This window comes from Gastrolobium bilobum, unplaced genomic scaffold, assembly GCF_033153095.1.
Source record: "Gastrolobium bilobum isolate Gb01-03AN ecotype WA unplaced genomic scaffold, APGP_CSIRO_Gbil_v1 utg32069, whole genome shotgun sequence".
NCBI classification, from domain to species: domain Eukaryota; kingdom Viridiplantae; phylum Streptophyta; class Magnoliopsida; order Fabales; family Fabaceae; genus Gastrolobium; species Gastrolobium bilobum.
The window spans coordinates 127,773-138,245 of record NW_026900116.1 but is presented as its reverse complement, the minus strand read 5'-3'; the positions used below and the strand labels follow the sequence as shown (position 1 = coordinate 138,245).

Here is a 10,473-nt window from a genome sequence, read left to right as displayed (position 1 = left end):
TTGGGCTGACCTCTGGGCATGAGCTTGTTTGATTCTACAGACTTCCCCTTACCCTTGGTCTTTTTAAGCCCGCCAATCAGAAGAGCTTGGGTCCTGTTCCTTTTAACATCACCCTCAATAGTGGTCAAGAGATTCAACAACTATGGGAGTGTTGTCACCACCTTGTTCATATGGTAGTTGACCACAAAGCCATTATATGAACGTGGCAAGGACTGCAAGACTAAGTCAACACTTAGCTCATGGTCCATGATAAAACCCAGAGAAGCAAGCTTCTCTATCAGCCCAATCATCTTGAGGATGTGCGGTCCAACCGCCATACCCTCAGCCATCTTATAGCCAAACAGCTCCTTCGAGATTTCAAAATGCTCAGCCCTCCCTTGCTTATCATAAGCTCTTGAAGATGCAAGATTAAGGAGGGAGCATCCATATGCTCATGTTGACGCTGAAGCTCCGCAGACATAGACGCAAACAATATATATACTACCTGCTCATTGTCTGCCAAATGATGTCTATGAGCTTCCCAGTCATACTGGTCATACCCATTTTTCCCTTTAGCAGGGGCAACAGGAACAGGAGAATCCATAACATATGCTTGCTTTCTTTTCAGAACGTAAAACTATTTTTACATTCCTATACCAATCCGTGAAGTTTGGTCCAGTTAACTTGTTAGTATCCAGAATAGAGCGTAAATTCAAATTTACGGCCATAACTCAATTTCCAAAAATAAAGATAAACTTACATAAATATTTCATGATAATAACCAAATATGGAGACTTTTAAACGTAATGGTCCTCCCACTATTTTATCTAAAATCAATGACCCTCGGTGATTGATTTAGGGTTATCCTTCACAAGGACATCCTTAATGGGCTAAGAGAACGACTAGGTCCATTAGTCTCCGGCTGAACCTACAAAACTAACTTATCTAGTGGGTTGATCTTATCAACAATATCTCCATATCTTCTCTTAGATCATCAGGTTGACAACTCCTTGTCACTTAGTGTTACATCACTATGTAACAACCTGGCCCATTGCCCTAGATGCATAGACCCGGCTGAGCCTGCAGTTTATGTATCTAGTTTAGCACAAACCATCATCCTAAGTGTCGTACACTTCAAATGGCACCCTTACCCGACTAAATAATAGGTATTAGCTGAGCTAGAGAGCACTATTATGTAGAAGGGATTTGAATGTCATCGATGATGGGAGGCAATCATAACATGCTAGATAATTTTATTTGAGGGTTCATTTTTAGTCTCATCATTAGTTATCCTTTTTTTCCTTTATCTTGCATGTTTCCTTTTAAACGGCTTGTTTAAACATGCATACTAGTCGAGGAATGATCGCGTTTACTTAAGCATGCATACTAGTCGCAAATTCAAAAATTCAAAATTTAAATTTCAAATTTTAAAAAATAAACAGAATTCACAATTCTGAATAACAACTTTAAACTTTTGAAATTTAAAATTTAAATTTTAAGTTTTTGAAAATTCGAGTTTCTATAACAAACACACATGCATGCATAATTTCAAAAATCATAAATTTGAAATTTAAACGCAAGTGGATGATCATGGTGCCTTCCATTTTTCAATCCAAAGCATCTTCAATCCTCGGATCATCTTCTTGGCCGAAACATCTTTGTGCTCCATGGGACTTACATTTTGAACTTTTTCGATTTGAAATTTACATCCAAAAATTATATAAAATTTAAAAATGAAGAATTTTAAATAAGGACAAAACAATCCCATTTACCAAAAGAATGAAAATATATAAACAAACATTCATAGCACCATAACCATCCAATTATCAAAGTACCTACAAGAAGGTTAGAGGCATACACAACAATATACAATTGCAAAGCATTATCGAATTCATCTTCAAAACACGATCAAGATTCATAAAATCAAAATTGTGATGCGGCTGCCCACCATATAGGCCGCGGCTATGATGGTGTCATCACCATCATGGTTTTTGACAATTCTAGTCCAACTAGATTCAAAACCCATCCTTAGCCCCAAGACTCTCTTGGCTGCCACTTTGTCTCCACAAAATGATGTCTCTTTCACATAAGAAAAAAATTAGTACTTTCATAAAGAATAAATTTTTAAGAATCTTGTTCAAAAATTGAAGATTTTAAAAACAGTTTTTGAAAATCCGATATCAGATTTCTAACCCCATTCGTTTGCAGCAACGAACCTGGCTCTGATACCACTTGATGGTTCGAAAGCGGCACCATAGTCAAACTATGGAGCGCATACATGGGTGGAAAAACAAAAAATTTCGCAGCGGAAGCATAGACCATCTATACACCCCATGTATGAATGCTTTACGTTGAAACGATATAAGGTTTCAGAATTACCTTTTCACTTATAGGCGCAAAAGGATAACGCCTTCCAAACGATGACCCACACGGTTATCTCTTTCTTGCTAGCGAGAACCTCTTTCTCCTTGATCTCTCTTTATCCTCGGTGGCTGGCTAGGCACATGCAAGGAAGAGGCTACCAAGTTTTTGGATTATTTTTATCAAGACTATAATGGTGTCTTGAGGCTAGGTGATGGTGCAACAAGAGAGAGAAGAGGAAAGGTTGGAGCTTTAGAATCACTTTTTTTTCTAGAGAGATGTAGCATGAGGTTTTTTATATAATCTGATCAACCACATCAGCCCCCCTTTGATTAGTCGCACAAATTAAAGATGAGAGGGACTTTCCTTGATTCTCTCCTTTTAATTAGGCTCCCCACAACAGCCTCCTTTAATTAGGCGCACACATTGAATGATGAGAGAGACTTTCCTTGATTCTCTCCCTTTAATTAGGCGTCCCTTTAATTCCTTTCCTTTCCTCAGAAATTTTGTTGCAACAGTATTCATTTAAATTCCGAATTCAAATGAAAGAGTAATTGAGAGAATCTTCATCCAATCTCTATTGGATTATTCCTTTAATTATTCTCAACAACCTAACCTCATAGAATTTAAAATTCAAATTCCAATTTCAAACTCCAATTTGAAATTTAAACACAAATATAAATTCAATCTTATCACAGTTCGTAATTCGAATTCGAAATTCAAATTACAAATTTCAAATTCCAAATTCAAATTTCAAAAATTCAAATTTCAAAATTCAAAAATTCAAATTTCAAAATTCAAATTTCAAAATTTCAAATTTCAAATTTGCCCAAACCTTATTTTGGTCAAGTCAACTCTTTGACTTACGCGGATTCATGCCCCAAGGCCTCTTTGGCCTATCATCATATTTGGGCCCATTAGTGGAGAAAACTCTTTCACCACTAATGCCCCAAAAGGGCGCATGGATCAAGTGGACTTGGAGTCCCTACTCTAACTCAACTTGATTTATAGTCTTGACAAAGCCCAATTACTCATTATTGGTCCAAACTTGCTATAACTTGCAATAAGGAATAACCTTTGTGTGTGACCCATTAGGCCCAATTAGTTACTGACATAAATAAACTTGAACCAGTTAAACTCCTTTAAAAGGCCCAATTCATTTAATGACTACATGATACACTAGCAATGCTCTGTAGCCCCAGAACTAATTGAGTTGATCAAGTTATCTACCTTTCTGATTTGGATACAGTGCCACCATTATGCCTCACATCGTCATTCACATTTAGTCGAGAGCAAGGATAGAGTATAATCTCTCTTTATTGACTACATGTAATATTTCACAGGAACTAGGAATCTTCTTCTATTGACTCTAAGACAGATCATGACTCTTCATGATCTCTTACTATGCATAGATTCCCGAGTCAACTAGAAGTCATCTCAGCCCTACCGGTCTTTGTGAATGACTAATCCCTTATAGGGGATTGTGAGTCGTTTCGGCATGTCCATCTATACTTATGTATTCGAGTTATACCCAAGAGTACACTGTTCTCCCCATTTTCAGGCGGATAGAGTTATACAATCAAAGTATAACTTTAGGACATAGTATTCGATGAAATCCTTAAGTCTAGGACGATCCGCACTACCAAACGTTCATAGACTTTACAAATCCAATGATACTCTCCATAATAAATCCATGTGGAGTCTCTAAGCGGGTCAGTTCAGTGCTATCTGTTCTCCAAAAGATCCACCCACGACATCAGCTAAGGCATCACCATGCCTGCATTCCATGAGGTCCATACCTTTTATCTCCATACAAGTAGATGATGTAGTACTAGTCTTATTTAAATTACCAATACCCTTTCGTGGTAATTCAAGACCAGGACTATATTTTAGGTAATAGACATTCAGTGTCCTCGAGTCCTCATGATCATGATCCCTATCATAGATCCCCGATTGAACACCTGTTCTATTCCTAGGGTCTTTATCTTTAAACGCATACTAACAATAAAATATTTGCGAGTGATAAACCCTTGGTTTTTAAAGTTTTAAAGCATGAATTAGCTTAATTTATGTGATTAAATGGATGGAAAAGAGGGTTAATGTCCTAGAAAGTCCTAAATACAAGTTCTGAAGCTTATGTTGAAAATTTACATTGTTCTTGTAGGAAAATGAAGCTCGATAAGCAAAATAGAGAAGGAAGAAGATCCTGAAGAATTGGAAAATTCTAAGTGTTGGGCGCTAAAACGGCTAAAGTCAAGAGTTTTAGCGCCCTGCTGCAAAATGAAGCCAAAAAGTGCTGGTGTTGAGCGCTAAAACTCCCAAAGCAAACATTTTAGCGCCCTGCTGTTCACAAAGATGCTAGTGTTGAGCGCTAAAACGGTCAAGTCAAGCGTTTTAGCGCCCAGGACAGTTAAAAGTGGTTAGGCACCCGTCAAGTTAAGCACTAAAACGTCCAACAATGAGAGTTTTAGCTCCCGTATCAGTTTTTGGATGTTATTCAGTTAGAATTTGTAAACTATAAAAGGGGCAAAGGACCTTCATCATATCATATACTATATATCTTTTCTAATCTGACATTTCCCATCACACTAGGAGAGTGGAGATCAGATCATATCTTTCATAGATCTGATCTGACTCTTCATTCTCTCTGAACTTCTAAATTCTTTAGGATTAGTTTTTTATTAGTTAGTACATTTCTATGTAATTGTAATTGAAGATTGAAGACTCAACCATCATGACAATGGAGTTTGATCTTTCTTCTTCTCTTGTTTATTTTTTAATTATGTCTGAGTAGAGTCCTTTGTAGTCTGATTCAATGGAACTTAAGTGTGAATTTATGAATGGTCAATCGAATATTTTGTTTATCTCTTATGTGATTGTATGAAGTTGTCTTGATTAATTCTTTCTATCAAGGGAATAGCGTAGAACAGGGATGTTTACATTGTTTATGTAATTGACAACTTCATCATCAGTGTTCTAGTAGTCCAGGGATTGATGCTAGGATTCTGATGTGATCTTAAGATCTTAGTATTTAATGCATGTATTAAGAAGGGAATCACCAAGACATTGGGGTTTCTGATTAATGTTTCAATCAGGGTAGTAAGGGATTACATCTCGATGATAAGAAAAAGGTTGATCAACATCACATGGACGATAATTCATCGTAGAAATTGGTTTATATGTAGATAATTCATCGTAGAAATTGGTTCATCCATATATTCATGCTTGAGGGAAATTGATGTCTGACTACTTGTTTACATTATAACTCACATTTTATTTGCTTATTAAGTTTTAATACAATTCAATTCAATTTCTGGCGACAAGAAATCAATTCAATCAATAATCTTTTGTTTGATTCAACTTAAGTATATATGGTTAGTCGGTGCTTGAACACAAATTCTCGTGGGAACGATCTTTACTCATCATTTTATTACTTGTGTGACTAGTACACTTGCTAAATACACAACAAGTTTTTGGCGCCTTTGCCGGGGATTTGTTCTTTCAACATTGACAGACACCATTAATATTTGAGATTGAATTTCTATTTTTCAGCAATCTATATTAATGTGTGAAGTTTTATTTTTCTCAAAATTCTGGTCCAGAGCGCTAAAACGTTCAGACGTGACCGTTTTAGCGTGATGCGACGCACATTATTATGCATCTGTCTATGGAGACCAGCGCTAAAATGCTTGATTTCAACGTTTTAGCATTGGTCCACTTATATGATTTACATGGTTATCTCATATGTTTCACACACTCTCATATTCTACTCCCTCACTCTCATTTCACACACTCTCAAATTCTTTTACCTCTCTTCTGCATCCATCCACCAATCAACCACAATGTATGTTACAATCTTCCTTCCTCATTTCGAGCATCATGGGTTGTTCTTCTCTTGTGTCCCACATTGACTTTTGATTTCACTCCTCTTTAGTTTCTGTTATTCTAATTTTAGTTTCTTTTAGTTTTATCTTGTTATTAGTTTACTTTTGTAATTCAGTTAAGTACATTGGGAAATTCACTGTTTTTGCATGATGCACATTGCGATAGTACTGATGCTATTGGTTTATATATGAATGTGTTTCAGTGATCAATTGTTGTTTTAGATTTAAATTAGTTGCTGGGGACAGCAACGTTTAAATCTGGGAATTGGGTGTGATTGAATGGCATGCAAACTTCATGGAGATGTCACACAAATTAATGAGCCAAAACAGGGAAATATCTCAATCTTTTTCTTTTCTAAGTTTTCTTGTGTGATTTGGATTTTGGATTTCAGTTGTGATATGGAATTCTATGAGGATTAGACTGATCAAAGTTTTATATGATTGATCAAATTAAGGATACAATCTTATACCTTGCATGTTGAGCTTAAATGAAATGATGCCATGACTCATTCAATGTGTAAGAGTAGAGAGATTAGTTTTGATGCATATAGAGAAAGTCAAGCATGCACTCTGAACTGAGAATTTGAGCCTATACAGAAAATTTTATTCATAGAGCACTTCACTGCATGAATAACTCTAGAACTTGCCCTGTTTCTTGCTTGAAATGGTTTATGATGTGTAGGGTAGAAATGATTGAGGCACTTCCATCTTGAACCAGAAAGTTTAAATGGCCAACCTTAATGTTTCCATTGCATGAAACCCTTGAGCTTAAGCATGTTTGTCTATAAAACCAAGACCCTACATTCATTCCAATCTTTTAGATTAAAAAGTTCAGATAAGTGATAATGGATGAAAATTTCTGCTGGGAGAAAAGTGTTTCCTGTAATGAATGAATGCACAAAGTGTTGGAGATATAGAAAAAAAGGAAGAAAAAGAAAAGGGGATTAAAGACACAAAGTGTCTGAAAGAAAAAAAAGAAAAAAAAAAGAAAAAAAAAGGATTAAAGACACAAAGTGTCTGGAAGAAAAAGGAGGAAGAAAGGTTCAAAGAAAGTACAAGGAATGAAAAGGAAGAAAGTTGGGGGAATTAAGAAAAAGATGATAAATACTGTGATCCTCCTCTTAGCTGAATCTGATTCATTTAATCTTAACCCTTCCTTTAACATAAACTTCTACCCCTAGTCAAGCCACATACCAAGCCATATTGCCAACTATTCAAAGACCTTTTTGATCTGCTCTATGGATCATTGTTACTGTAGAAAGTGAGAAGATGGGCAAGCTTATGATAGTTTGAGTACAGTGAAGATTGAGTGATAAGTGCACCCTTAAACACTAGAGTGCAAGAGAGTCAAATTATCATAATTTTTGAGAAGTTCCTAGTGAGGGGGTGTTTTGTTTGGAAGTCTCTATATATAATCTCTACTGATCTGTTGAAAAATCACAAATGATGTTGGGCAAATCATAGGAAATAAGAGATTGCATGGTTATAAACTTGTATCATAAAATGTTGATCTTCTGTCAATTGAAGTTTATACTCATGAATTTCATTTGTAAAGAATCTCAATTTCTTCTCTGTTTTTAATTCATTGCTGAGGACAACAATGTTCAAATCTAAGAATTGTGATAAACCCTTGGTTTATAAAGTTTTAAAGCATGAATTAGCTTAATTTATGTGATTAAATTGATGGAAAAGAGGGTTAATGTCCTAGAAAATCCTAAATACAAGTTCTGAAGCTGATGTTGAAAATTTACATTGTTCTTGTAGGAAAATGAAGCTCAAGAAGCAAAAAAGAGAAGGAAGAAGATCCTGAAGAATGGGAAAATTCTAAGTGTTGTGCGCTAAAACGGCTAAAGTCAAGCGTTTTAGCGCCCTGCTGCAAAATGAAGCCAAAAAGTGCTGGTGCTGAGCGCTAAAACTCCCAAAGCAAACATTTTAGCGCCCTGCTGTTCACAAAGATGCTGGTGTTGAGCACTAAAACGGTCAAGTCAAGCGTTTTAGCGCCCAGGACAGTTAAAAGTGGTTAGGCACCCGTCAAGTTGAGCGCTAAAACGTCCAACAATGAGAGTTTTAGCGCTTGTGTCAGTTTTTGGATGTTATTCAGTTAGAATTTGTAAACTATAAAAGGGGCAAAGGACCTTCATCCTATCATATCCTATATATCTATTCTAATCTAACTTTTCCCATCCCACTAGGATAGGGGAGATCAGATCAGATCTTTCATAGATCTGATCTGACTCCTCATTCTCTTTGAACTTCTAAATTCTTTAGGATTAGTTTTTGTAGTAGTTAGTACATTTCTATGTAATTGTAATTGAAGATTGAAGACTCAACCATCATGACAATGGAGTTTGATCTTTCTTCTTCTCTTGTTTATTCTTTAATTATGTCTGAGTAGAGTCCTTTATAGTCTAATTCAATGGAACTTAAGTGTGAATTTATGAATGGTCAATCGAATATTTTGTTTATCTCTTATGTGATTGTATGAAGTTGTCTTGATTAATTCTTTCTATCAAGGGAATAGCGTAGAACAGGGATGTTTACATTGTTTATGTAATTGACAACTTCATCATCAGTGTTCTAGTAGTCCAGGGATTGATGCTAGGATTCTGATGTGATCTTAAGATCTTAGTATTTAATGCATGTATTAAGATGGGAATCACCAAGACATTGGGGTTTCTGATTAATGTTTCAATCAGGGTAGTAAGGGATTACATCTTGATGATAAGAAAAAGGTTGATCAACATCACATAGAAGATAATTCATCATAGAAATTGGTTCATCCGTATATTCATGCTTGAGGGAAATTGATGTCTGACTACTTGTTTACATTATAACTCACATTTTATTTGCTTATTAAGTTTTAATACAATTCAATTCAATTTCTGGTGACAAGAAATCAATGTAATCAATAATCTTTTGTTTGATTCAACTTAAGTATATATGGTTAGTCGGTGCTTGATTACAAATCCTCGTGGGAACGATCTTTACTCATCATTTTATTACTTGTGTGACTAGTACACTTGCTAAATACACAACAGCGAGACATAAATATGATATAGATAAAGTTTGCTCATATTTATTAATCATGAAATACTAAATAGAAAAAGGTGTTCATCTGATAAAACAGATTGTCTCTAGGACACCTATATACTAAGATACCGTCTGCCTTCCCTGCCTGATCACAAAGCTCTGTCTAAGAGCTAAAGTAAAGACTTACGAGGATGAAGACCTAGTGTTGGGGTCTGTCATCGATTTCAAAACATGGAATAATCTGAGGACTACTTACATTGAGACAGACATTCCATGTCTTGAAGGTTACAACGTCAGACGTGACGTTGATGAAATTGAGGATGAAGAGGGCCCTGAGGCCCCAAAGAAGAAAACCACGAAGGACTCCCCTTCAAAATCAACAACCACTTCTTCCTACACCCAGGCAAGAAGAACTGTTCCCCTTCCCACAAAGGTAAAGAAGGAAGCCCCTGTTGCTACTGAGAGCAAACATGACAAAAAGAAATCTCCTGCCAAAGCTCCCCCTAGAAAGGGGGAACGTTCCAGTCAGAGGCTGAAGAGAACCTTCAGCAGCACCAAAAGGCCAGAGGGAGCATCCTCTGAGAAGCCCATCACTCTCTCTGACAAGGAGGAAGATAGTGAAGACAATGAGCCTATTGCAAAAAGGCTGAAAATAGGAGGAACGTCAAAACCTACACCAGCTGCTAAGGAGACGTTCCCAAGTAGCTCTGCTACTTCTGATTCCTCTGACGTTCCGTCCCCTCCACCATCACCTGCTCATTCTTCACCACCACCAAGAACACAACAACCTTCTCCTAGGAAACAACAAGGAGAGGAAATTAAGGAAACAGATGCAGCCCCTGCTGCAGAAGAACAGGTGGTTGAGTAAGAGGCTCAGCCACAAAAGAAACTTGACAAAGGAAAAGGGATTCTTGTTGAATCCCCTAAAAAGAAAAAGCCAACTGTGCCCAGGCAAATCAGCCTGGGAGGGTCCCTCTCTTGCCCCATTATCTGTCCCGATACTTCTGAGGACGAGGCCATTACTAGGGCTCTAGCATAAGAGGAGGGCTTGGAAGTTCCTCTACTGATGGAGGAACAAACTATAACAACCTCTTCTTCCTCAAAAATAAAGGAGGTTGCAAACAGGCAAGCACTTGACGAACCTCCAGCTTCTGGCAAAACCAACAACTAGAAGAAAAAGAAGCTAGCATCCCCCATCCCAGCAATCCTTCTTGCATCA

At 36.8% G+C, this 10,473-nt stretch overlaps 1 protein-coding gene across 1 annotated transcript; it reads left to right on the top strand.

The window, feature by feature from the left end:
• The first annotated feature begins 766 nt into the window (after window positions 1-766).
• Window positions 767-10,122, top strand: LOC133295374 (uncharacterized). Its single transcript, XM_061494200.1, has 2 exons — window positions 767-782; window positions 9,425-10,122. The coding sequence occupies exons 1-2, from the start codon at window positions 767-769 to the stop codon at window positions 10,120-10,122; spliced, it is 714 nt and encodes a 237-aa protein (XP_061350184.1).
• The last annotated feature ends 351 nt before the right edge of the window (window positions 10,123-10,473 follow it).